Genomic DNA, 12,682 nt, shown 5'->3' on the forward strand with positions numbered 1-12,682 from the left:
AATAGGCTGTGACCCGTGCAGTTTACAATCTAGATCTCCTGTTTTTAAAAATACAAAATACTTCTCTCTTGCCATACTCGCTTCCTAATTTCAAAACACCTTTTCTCTTTCTAGCCTTGCTTGCTAGGGGGAAAATAAAACCTTTGTTTTTTGTTTTTTCACCTAGTATTTTATTTCTCTTTCAACTTGGCCCTCGGTTTCTGAAAATCTTGGTCATTCCCCACCCTGAATTTATTTCCTATCCAATCCTTGCAACCCTGAAAGCTATGTGGTCACACTTTCACTTGCGGTGCTCTGGATTAGAACTCTCCTTCCCTCCTAAATAATGCGAGTCACTTCCTCTTTAAGTAATGTCTTTTCTCCTGTACCTGTTATGACTTTCAGTAAAGAATGTTGTGATCTTCCATATTAAGGAGGCCATATAAAATATGCACTGAAGAGAGAAGAAGGGATAGATAAACTCATTCAAAGAAATCCTCTTTTTCAGTCCATTGTTTTTTAAGAAGCATGTCTGTAAGTGATGTGGAGAACTTGGAAACTTTAGGAAGAATCTGTGAAATTTAAAAAAAAAAAAAAAAAAAAAAAAAAAATTTCCCTACATAAAAATTACACTGAGAATGCTAGAGCATTCAAGTTAGGCAGTACTCAGAGTTAAAGTTCTATGAACAACCTTAATTATGCCATTTAGAATCATGTATCTAATAAAATCATGTATATAAAAGTACAGAATAAGTTGTTATTTCTAGATTTGTAGTGTGAGTAACACAGTACAGTAAAAGCTGTGTTATTTGGTACTTTACCAGCCAGAAAGTTCTATAAACCAGCATTTCTGATCTTCATTGAAAGTCCGGTTTATAGTCTAGTTGGCACGGGCCTGCCAGGCTCCCTACCTGGCTCTGCATGGCTCCCCAGAAGCGGCAATATGTCCCTGTTGCTCCTAGGTGGAAGAACAGCCACCAGGGGTTTGGAGTATGGGAGGAGGTGCGGGGCTGGAGGTTGGGACATGGGAGGGGGTGCTGGATCTGGGTGGCACTCACCTCTGGTAGCTCCCCACAAGCAGCGACCTGTCCCTGCTGCTCCTAGTTGGAGGCGTGGCTAGTCAGCTCTGCATGTTGCCCCTGCCTGCCCTGAGTGCTGGCTCCACAGCTCCTATTGGCTGTGAACCGCAGCCAATGGGAGCTGCGGGTGCAGCACCTGTGAGTGGAGGCAGTACGCAGAGCCGCTTAGCCATGCCTCGCCTAGGAGCAGCAGGGACAGATTGCTGCTTGCGGGGAGCCACCCGAGGTGAGTGCCACCCAGATCCGGCACCCTGCATCCACTCCCATGCCCTAGCCCCAGCCCCAGCACCCTGCCCGGAGTCCCCTCCCACACCTAAACTCCCTCACAGAGTCAGCACTCTGCACCCCCTCCTGTGCCCCAATACCCAGCCCCACACCCCCTCCTGCACCCAAACTCCCTCCCTCTTGGTTAACTGGAATTTTCACTTACTGGCGCACCCCCCCCCACACACACCCCCATTGTCCCAGCATGCTGGATAAAAAAGCTTTTACTGTACTAATGAAAACCTTAATTGCATCTGAAGAAGGATATGAACTGAACTGGATGGAGAAAAAAAGATAATTCCTGGTTGCTGAATTAAAAAAAAAATTAAAATATAGGTTTTGAAAAATAACGACGCAATGTCAGCTTCATTGTATGTGTAGCTTTACCTTTCCTGAAGGTGCCGCCTGTCTGGAAGATTTTGCTGTACATTAAAGATAGTAGTTATGCACCCTTTTTCTCTAAGGGTATGTCTATCTACACAACATCTAGACACCCGTGGCTGGTCTGTGCCAGTTGACTCGAGCTCGCAGGGTTTGAGATGCGGAACTGTTTCATTGCAGTGTAGACTTCTGGACTCGGGCTGGAGCCTGAGCTCTGGGACTCGCCCACCTCGCACGGTCCTGGTCCTGGGCTTGAGCCCAGAAGTCTACACAGCAATGAAACAACCATAAGCCTGAGTTCCCTGGCATGGGCCGGTCGCGAGTGTCTAGTTGCTGTGTAGACATACCCTAAGAGGAAAGAGGTCAATATATCCTGCCCTTCTTCTAGGATGTTAGCTGTTCAGGTAGGGGACTTATATATGTACAGCACTTAGCATATTTTAGTCACTGCCACAATATAAATAATAGAATGAACCTCCACTACAACATCTTGACATTGTCTGACTTGCTGTAAACATACTAGTGCTTATGCACTAGTCTCTTTCATTCTTCTTTTCTATACCATGTGGCAGGAAGACATAATTGGGTATGGGGGAGGGGAGGCGGAGAGTGATATGTAAAATACCATGTTTTAGGCATAATAACTTCAATACCATTTAAAAAGTGTGATTCAAAGGTAGGGTGACCAGATGTCCCATTTTTATAGGGACAGTCCTGTTTTTTGGGACTTTTTCTTATATAGGTGGATATTACCCCTCACCCCCATCCCATTTTTTCACAGTTGCTATCTGGTCACTCTATTCAAAAGAGATAATTAAAGTTACTGAAAGATATAAATGTAATATATTAATTCAAGACTGTTGCTGCTTATTTTAAGGCTCTCTGATAAATATGTAATCAGAAAGTTCTGGGAAATAATACACAAGATGTTATGTATTCAATAGCTAGAACTAAGTCTGATGTATCTCTTTGTGTCACTGGATTAAATCCCTGCTCCTATTTTGTTTTTAAAAGTTATTTTATTCATTATTCATTATAGTGTAACTCCTATCCATTGGGGTTGGAGAAAAATGTATGGTAGCTTATGTCCATTGTGGCTGTTTGTGGAATCTGCTGCCAAAAGTGAATACTGTACATGACATGGGGAAATTGGCTAACTGCTTGCCATATTTAATTGAGGCCCTTTTCAATTTATATTTTTTTCTGTAGACTCTCATCATTTAGAACAGACTAAATTGAGTGTTGAATTTTAAGGTTGGTGAAAACATTTGCTAGTGAGAGAGAACTCTTTTTGCTAAGTTCCAACTCAGAGCATTTTTACTGCCTAGTTATAAGCCCTTGTAAATAAAGTGTTTTAATTAAACACTGACCCTTAATAATAATGTTGTGAATAGTGACACTATAATTCTGTATCAGATATGTTGTTTGTCCTGTACATCATTTTGATTTCACTTTAGCTTGACATTAACTTTGTCTTTTTATATATATATAAAAAATTGGAATGAACATGAAAGTATTTGATTTGTTAAAAATGTGTCTTTCTAATCTCTGCATGAAAACGTTTGCTTTGGCAGTCAAGGTACCCGATGCTATAATATTTCACATGCAATTTTTATTATAAGCTTTGTTGTTCAATGATATGTCAGGCCTAGTATGTCACAAGCACAATAAAGCTGAGGAATATAAATGGGTACTATGTCCTGGAGTCATTTTAAACCATTGTATTTAACATATGTGACATGTCTGAGTTAGCTAGTGATTGAATTAAAGTTCATGATTGACACAGAATGCTCTGTTGTGACAGTGTTTATGGCCTGTAATATGCAGCAACATGTGCAGTAATACAGGAATGTCAACTTTTAACAGCTTTTTTTAATGGAATCTCCACGTCTAGTGTTTAAGGAATATGTGTTGGTGGAGCTTCACTTAGAGGAAAAAAAGGAAACAAAACTGAAATATAAAAACCAGTGTTCTCTGCTGTGCTGTTGCATGCAAATAGCATGCTTTACATTTGTTACATTCCTTATTCTGAGATTTCATTGTCTATAAGATACCAATATAGGGCTTGATCCAGATAGAAAAGGATCCCATTGACTTAAATGGGATTTAGCCTAGGTTCATAGTGACAAACTTCCAGTAATTGCCTCTTGAATTGTGACCTCAGATTTGCATCTTAGTCACAGATGCCCATAAAAAACCCAAAATGTGTATTGAAATAGATTTTTTTCTTTCCAGACCTGCTAGTGTATTAGTGTAAGTGCTGCATTTGTGCACAGATTCTTTCTCCTGTGAGCATAGATGATTGTGTCGTCAATATGTGCAGTGATTTAAAGGCTGGTATATTAATACTAATTTGAAAATGGGGTCCAAATGTTTTAAAGTTTCCTAGGGGGGAGTAATGAAAAGTTCAACTTTTACAAATTAAACTGATTACCTTTCTTGTCACACATTCTGCTACAAACTGACTGATTTTAATATGGGTTGTTATCAGTACAAATAAGGAAACCAGGAGCATAAATGTAGCTCTGTCTCCTGTTTTGCTTTGAATCACTTTCTGTTTTGTTTAGTCAAAGTTTGAACTGTGGTTGTACAAGGACAACACCTCAGTGGATCAATCAGTGAATTAACAACTGGCTATTTTCCTATTTTGTTTTAAATATATATAAATATATATATTGTTTCTCTCTATATAATACATGTATACATACATGTACATATGTGTATATATATAAAAGAGAAACTGGATTCTGAAAAAGAAATTGGGATTCTTTACTCTGGGGAAACAATATACTGTATTCTGCTATGACGTGATTTTATCTAAGTTACATTTTGGATGTTATCTGTACAAACCAATACTTTGTCAACTGTTTTACTATATAGGCAGCATGACTTGCTCCAGAATGTCAAGCAAATGTGTATACAAATGTTGACTTGATAAGTTTATCTTTTGGGTATTTTGTGTGTCATCTGTCTTTGCCATTTATGTTTGCACTCAGATTCTGGCCATTAACCGAGGGGAAAATCTGAAGATCCTGACAGTGAAGGTCAACGTTCCTGACGGGGTGAAGAATGAATTCTGTAGGTGGTGTGTCAATGAAAGGTCTGTCTGTGTGTGTGTGTGTGTATATATATGTATATATATTCTTACTGAAATCATATTTTAACATAATATAAACAGCTACATACTAAAATGCACCTCACATGTCTTGTTACATTAAGAAAATAATTTAAACAAATGTTTAACGTATTAGATGAGTTTAAATCTGTGAACAGCTAGATTTCATACTGTATTTTCTCCTACTGCAGGCTTCTTATTATTTGGAGGAGGAGGAGGAGGTAGATGGTTTTGGCTGTATCTTGAGAATTCTGGCAACATTCTTTAAGCCTAAAATTCTAAAATATTTGAAGGTTTATTTTGTAATGCATTTTGAAATTTTTACAGTATGCCCTTTGTACAGGGACATGTGGTAGAAGAACATTTAGGATAAAATACTAGTATATTTTGAAGCTCTGAAACATCTGGCACCAGCCACTATCAAAAGACACTATATAGGTTTCGATAGACCATTGGTCTGACCTACTATGGCTTTTCTTAGTTACATTGATATGTATTGACTATATTGTCTAAAATAGTCTATCTGCATTCTTAAAAATTTTGTGCCAAAAATATGAAAGAACATTCTTATTTCTAATGAAAAGTACACTTTTTAAAATAAAGAAGGTGTGACTACTTCCAAGGCACTATATAATTTGATACTTTGGAATGCATTCTGTATACTTTCAGGAATGTCATTTACTGATATTATTTCTTAAATATTATTTTTTATTACCCCAAACACTAAATATGATCTGTTTCTCCATAATTCCCATCACAGATGTCCTGACAACTGACTATACTGTTTATGTAGGCTAGTGGTTAAAGCAGAAAATTGGGAGTCCGGACTCAGGTTCTATTTCCATTTCTTACTGAGTCTCTGTATGACTTCAGGCATGTTACTTTCTTAAGATAACTTGTCTGTTGTGAGGCTTGTTTAACGTTTGCCAAATGCTCTGAGAATCTATGGTGAAAGATGTGCTCTGAGTCCTAGTTATAGTAATATTTTCTCCAGTGCTTTGCTACTTCTAGGTCTTGTTCCCTTCCCTTCCCAGCATCCTTCCCTTCAGTGTCAGCTGCAGCCCGGCCATCTGCTTTGCAAAATAATATTCTCCTGACCTTATTTGTTTATCTTGCTTGCATACAAAAAATATCTGAGCTGGGGTTTTCCAAGGATCCAAAGAGTGTTAGGCACCCAATTCCCATTGTGAAGGCTCCTTGGAAATCCTGATCTTGATGTGTAAAATTTAGTTAATGTGAAATAGTGCACAGACAGGAAGAAAGACCTTGCTAATTTCTGAATACATAAAGAAGATAACATACTATGATATGAAATTTTAAATTATACACCACAGAAAGTGTGTGAGTGATTAAAATTGGTTTGCTCTGGTAGTATAGTGTTTCTTAATTGTAAGGTCCTTGGGCTTTTCAGAGCTGCCATGATTCTTGATCTCAGTTAAAAATCCATTTTAGTTCATATAGACACTAGAGACTAAACTGTTTCCCAGTGTAGTAGGTGAAAACTTTGTCTACAGCAGAGGTCCCCAAACTGTGGGTCATACCCCAGGCCAGCCCCCCCATGGAGTGGGGAGAGAGCGCCACCCAGATCCGCTCCTGACCCCTCCCCTAGCTGCCGGGCTTGCGCCCAGGGATCCGCTGCCGGCCCTGAGCCATAGGTCCCGGCTGCGAGCCACAGCTCTGCCCCCGCTCTCAGCTGTGGCTCCAGCCTTGGCCCCCTTAGCCCTGTCCGCATCCTCCCCACCCAGAGCTGCGTCACTGCTCCCAGCGGGCAGGGAGTAGAAAGGTAAGAGAGAGTGCGAGGTAAAAAGTTTGGGGCTCACTAGTTTACAGTGGAGGAAGGAAATATCTGTAACAGTCTTAAAAAGCTGCATCTACAATAGAATTCAGCAACAGCATGAGTCACTGTCAGTGGAACAGTTTGTGCTGCTACGAGAATGACAGTTTAAAATTTAAATTTAGATATTTTTGTCAGTCTTCCAGTGCTAAGAGGAATAATGACCTCAGAAATTGAATGTTCGACTCAAGAGTCAATATATGATCTTGCTTAGGTTTTTCTAATTAAGAGCCGAATTATTTTCTCTCAGACGAAAAGATTCCATAGGAGACAATTCCAGTAGATCTTGATGCATGAAAATCTATGCTAGATTCTACGCATTCCCACTGGATCTACGAGTGTACATCTGATCACCAGAAGAGTTTCCTAATGTTACTGAACATGGATTCTGCTCCACCCTTGGCCAGCCATCTTCAGTCTTGCACTGGCCACGTTACTCTGATGATGTTGGCACAATCGTCTGAAGAGGAGGATGAGAATAAATACACTCAGGGCTGGCTCCAGGCACCAGCTCAGCAAGCAGGTGCTTGGGCCGGCCAAGCAGAAGGGGCAGCACGTCAGGCTCTTAGGCGGCAATTCGACGGCGGGTCCCTCAGTCCCTCTCGGAGGGAAGGACCTGCTGCCGAAGAAGAAAGCGGCGTGGTGGAGCCGTTGCTGATCACGGTCGCGGCTTTTTTTTTTTCTCTCCCCCAGCCACTTGTGGCGGCGAAAACCCTGGAGCCAGCCCTGAATACACTCCCTGGTACCACAAATTCTAAATTTGACAGGTTGATCTTAGCTCCTCATTCATCTCATGTACAGATGGAATACCATGTAGCTTACTGCATTAGACCCAGACCTGAGTCTTTTTGGACTGCTCTGAGGTAGGGATTCCAATGTATACAGTGCACCAAGTCTACTTTTGTGATTTGCAGCCTAGTCAGTATTCTCTGTGCTACCTCTCTTCATCCCATATAATTGATTTGTAAATATTGGAGGCAGTCCTGTTTGATGACACTATTACAAAAGATTTTCCCTCCTATTATCAGTTGTTTCATCTGCAGTCACTGAAATTCATCAGCAATTCACATAAGAATATCTCTCATTTTTTACCCAGTGCTTTAAATACTGTATATCTTTGGGGACAGATTTTAGATGCTGCTTTAACTTTTTGTCACCTTGCTAACATAAACAAAGGAGACTTTCATATAATATACAGTAGAACCTTAATTTTATGAACATCAATCTTATGATATGCCCACATCTTGAATACTGTGTACAGTTGTGGTCTCCTCATCTCAAAAAAGTTATATTGGCATTAGAAAAAGTTCAGAGAAGGGCAACTAAAATGATTAGGTGTTTGGAACGAGTCCCATAGGAGGAAAGATTAAAGAGGCTAGGACTTTTCAGCTTGGAAAAGAGGAGACTAAGGGGGGATATGATAGAGGTATATAAAATCATGAGTGATGTGGAGAAAGTGAATAAGGAAAAGTTATTTACTTGTTCCCATAATATAAGAACTAGGGGCCACCAAATGAAATTAATGGGCAGCAGGTTTAAAACAAATAAAAGGAAGTTCTTCTTCACACAGTGCATAGTCAACCAGTGGAACTCCTTGCCTGAGGAGATTGTGAAAGCTAGAACTATAACAGGGTTTAAAAGAGAACTAGATAGATTCATGGAGGTTAAGTCCATTAATGTCTATTAGCCAGGATGGGTAAGGAATGGTGTCCCTAGCCTCTGTTTGTCAGGATGGAGATGGATGGCAGGAGTGAGAGATCACTTGATCTTTACCTGTTAGGTTCACTCTCTCTGGGGCACCTGGCATTGGCCATGGTCAGTAGACAGGATACTGGGCTGGATGGACCTTTGGTCTGACCCAGTATGGCCATTCTTATGTTATGTTCTTATGAGTGACCAGTTATATGAACCATTTTTTCTTACAGAAAACAAATGAAAAAGAAATCACATAACAAAAGTGAAAGTAAATGAAAAACAAGTTGACATCATATCCCATTCTGATGCCTTCAGGGCACGAGAAGTTGCTTTGCAGTGGTTTAAAGGACAAGAAGAGAACAATGCAGTGCACTATACTGCAATTTATGCATCATATCTACTGTAATGTTGAGATGTTGATTTTACAAACTCCTCAGTCCCCAGTCATTTTAATAGGGGTTCTACTGTAGTGTTATTCTGAGGTGGGTCACTGCAAATCCCAAAGCTTTTTTTCTTATTCTTGTGCCTCCTAGGATTTGAAAAGAGATGTCAGTGCCCTATATCCATAGTTACCTACTTATTCACTTGCTTCTCATCACTGTAGTATCTGAGTGCCTTCCAATTAGTTATGGAGTGACCATCCAAACACTCATCTGAGATGAAATTTTACAGAAGGGGAACTAAAATACAGAAAGATTGAGCTACATGCCTAAGGTTACACAAGAAGCTGGTGGTGAAACCAAGACTAGAATCCAAATATCCAGAGAGCAGAAAGTGCCCTCTCCACAAGACAATGCTATCTCCTGCCTGTTAAATTAGTAGTTAATACAGTAATCTTTAATTTGTTCTCCTGAGGCAGTCTTATAACATGCCAGTGAGGGGAAAAGGGGAATTGGAGGGTGATAGGCCTCTTTGAAGACTCTATAACTACTGATGTGGTATAAATCAGAAGGGCTGGAAACTGAAGATTATGTTGAAACTCACTGGGATGAGCAGCACCCGCTGGAACTGTCATTGTGGTTGGGCCAAATTCTAGAAAATGGCTGGTTAGGTTGAACTGCCTCCTGCAGTACCCTTGACTCTGTATCTAACCCCCACTTATGCGGCAGGACCATACTGATCACTGAGGAGGAGGATGGATTTGTACTGAAGTGTGATTACATTTTCAGAAGTTACTCTGTAAAAATAGAATCACTTGGCTTGAGGGGAGAGTGGATTTTATTTTTTCCCTTCCTCTCAGGATGAAATTCTCAAATCCCACATAAGCCCAGAGTTATTATGCTTTAAATAGCTGTTCTTGTGGGTGACTTCCACCTTCCATGTATAATTAGCTAAATTCTCAGGAAAACAGATTTTGACTTGGGGTCTAGAAAACCTGCTGTGTTCTTTTTGGATCAGTCATCGTCACTGGTAATGAAGATTCCTCAGTTGAACTTCAACAATTCTGTTGATGATGAGTGTGCCCAGATAGAATCCAGCTCACTCTCCCATAGCTATTATTTGCTATGCAGGCCCAACAGGAGTGCAGATATGTTTACCTTATTCCCTAGGGTAAGCAGATGCACTCAGAGAGAAGACCCGTTGAGTAAGAAGATGCTATTTTCATAACAACTTTCCTGACCATTGCCACACTTAAAGTATTTTAGAAATTAAGTAAGTATTCCAGAAAAAAACACTTCACTGAGTAGAGATTATTTAGGTTCAGATTATCTTTCAAGAGCTATCTACAGGTATTTTAGCTCCTTTCCAGTGTTAAACTTTGCTTCCCTCTCTGTCCCCCACAAGTAATGGAATATGTGTGTGGGTTAAAAAACATGCTATTTATTCACTGGCTGTTTATTGAATACGTCTTCTGGGTGTTTTTAGTTTCATGACGAATTGTGGAATGTGGTTCTGAGGCATTTATAGGACTCCTCACTGAATATCACAAAATCACTTTATTAGTCATACGTAGGTGGCATGCAGTCAAAAATATCTGCTGTGATGAGCTATTTGTGGATAAGAGATCTACTAATCAGCCTTAACAAGAGAGAGGGAACCTGATGTCTGCTGTCCAAATGCATTACTGTCTCCATCAGTATAGTCAGTTTTACCACCTGTACAAATTTCTGGTAATAGAATTGGGTAGCAACGAGAGCAAAGTAAACCCTGCGCCTGTTTTATGTGTATACCAAAAAATTCTCTCTGCAACAACGTATAATAAAATTGTGGCCAAAAATTGTTGGTACAATGTTAAGGTCGTAAGGCTAAGGACTCAAAAGTAATGAAATGGTGAAACAAGGTCCTCACGTAATCTTTAAATCCCCTTGTATATATGCATCAAGGTATGATGTTTAATTAGATGATCACATACTTCTACTCAAATATAAATATAAATATAAATATACAAGAAGAGAATCCATTTCAGGAGATAATTCCTTAAACAACTGAAAGTTTGTCTGGGCTATTTCAGAGAAGTTTAGGGATCTGGATCTTTTTAAATTAGCTTTACATGTAAGTGCAGTACATACAAGATTAATACTCTATCTTGTAAAAATTAAAATAATTTTGAACTGCGCACACAGCTGGACAGATTTTCAAATGGCTACAACTCTCTCATGTTGTTAAAAACAGCTTTCTGAAATGTACCCAAATGTTTCCAGATAGAGAGAGAGAGAGAGAGCAATAAATCCTGCCATGTCCCTCTTAGCTGCTCAGTGGACAACTTTAATTCTCTTGTGTCTGGTAGGTGATTGCATGGGTTCTTACTAATAATGTTACTCAGAAAATAGCTTGGTGAGAACCAGAACTTTGCATCTGATCACACCTGAATTTTGAGGAAGCTTGACGTTCAGATCAGACTTTTGTGGCTTGGGTTGATGTCTTGTAGCAAATCTTAGCAGAGTCTTGTCAAGCCACACAGTTGCACCAGAGTAGAAAAGGTAAAAGATGAGCATGGCTTACAAAATTCTGGGAGATTATTTTTTAATGAGATTTTGCCAGTCTCTGGAATTTGGTGTATAATTTAAGCATACCAAAAAGAAAATACATGTACTGGGTACATGTTTGCTTTTTTGCTGTTCCAAAACAAATAGACTGTTTTCACTCATAGAGATGTTAAGAAAATGTTTTAACTCAATTTTGCATTTGTTTTCCCTTAGCTGTCTGTAGTTCAGCGCTTCAACTTTTATGTGACCTTCGTTGCCTTCCTTAACCTCTATTCACGTCCATAACTCAATAATGACCTCTGCAGGAAATGCTTTGTCACATATGAGGCAATGGGGAATTGTAAATGAGGTGCATATAATGGAAATGTAAAACTGATTTATTCATACATTTGGGATGAAATTTGATTGGTTCTTTTTTCTTTTCAGTCCAAGTAAGAGGGAAGTTTTAATTTATTTTTGCAGTATTTTCTTTAAAATGAAGACAGTCTGAAATACCAGTTCCCAAAAAGTCCATAGTCCCCTCACCTTTTCTGACAGTAAAGTCATGTGCCAAGTTACAGTGCCTTCTTCAATTCACTGTTGAAGATATAACTTTACAGCAGTATTGGTGCAGTAATACTGGCATTTATAGAACATTATGCTAAAGCAATTAATATTAAAGACTTGCTTTGGTCTTTATTTTTTCTCTCTCTAACTATGGAAGCTTCTTCTTATCTCAAGGGGATCTTCCATACTGAGGGTAGGACAAGAAATAATCAGCTTAGTTTGCAGCAAGGAATTTTAGGAACAACTTTCTAACTACAGTATAAGGATACTTAGTCACTGGAACAGAGAGGTTTTTGAATCCCCATTACTGAAAGTTTTTAAGGACAGATTAGACAAATGCCTGTCAGGGATGGTTTAGGTATCCTTGTTCTGCCTCAGTGCAGGGAGGCTGGACTAAATGACCTCTTGAAGCCCATTCCAGCTCTACATTTATGATTTGGTGTGGTGGAAGTGTTTAATGCTGCCCTTTTTGGTTTTTTTTGTATAGGTGGAGACCAAAACGCTATGCAAAACCAGAGTTAATGAACATATTGCATAATTCGGTGGAAGATTCATATAAACGTCTTATTTATCCTCTACTCTGTAGAGAATTCAGGTAAACACTGAACTGTTTTTCACAAAACCTGTTACCATATAGGATTTAGTGTGTATCATTCAGCCAAGTAAAAATTAATAATGTTCAGAGTAGCCTGAAATAATCCCAAAGAGATGAATTATCATTCTCAGTTCTCAAGATTCAGTTTTCAACTGCATTCAGGTTAGTGTAGGTAAACAAGTGGTCTATGCTGAAAGAGAAAAATTTTGACTTGCATTATATTGTTTATATTACTAAAACACGCTTTATTGTGACGTGCACTATCAG

At 39.2% G+C, this 12,682-nt stretch overlaps 1 protein-coding gene across 2 annotated transcripts in view; it reads left to right on the forward strand.

Annotated features, from left to right (window-relative positions):
- Positions 1 to 12,682, forward strand: part of SRBD1 (S1 RNA binding domain 1) — a 249,577-nt gene that overhangs the window by 48,147 nt on the left and 188,748 nt on the right. For both annotated transcript variants that reach the window (XM_050951786.1, XM_050951788.1), the window contains exons 12-13: positions 4,700 to 4,803; positions 12,308 to 12,415. In XM_050951786.1, the coding sequence (XP_050807743.1) occupies positions 4,700 to 4,803; positions 12,308 to 12,415 (212 nt within the window). The remainder of the gene's footprint in view (positions 1 to 4,699; positions 4,804 to 12,307; positions 12,416 to 12,682) is intronic.

This window comes from Gopherus flavomarginatus, chromosome 4 (genome assembly GCF_025201925.1).
Source record: "Gopherus flavomarginatus isolate rGopFla2 chromosome 4, rGopFla2.mat.asm, whole genome shotgun sequence".
Lineage (NCBI taxonomy): Eukaryota > Metazoa > Chordata > Testudines > Testudinidae > Gopherus > Gopherus flavomarginatus.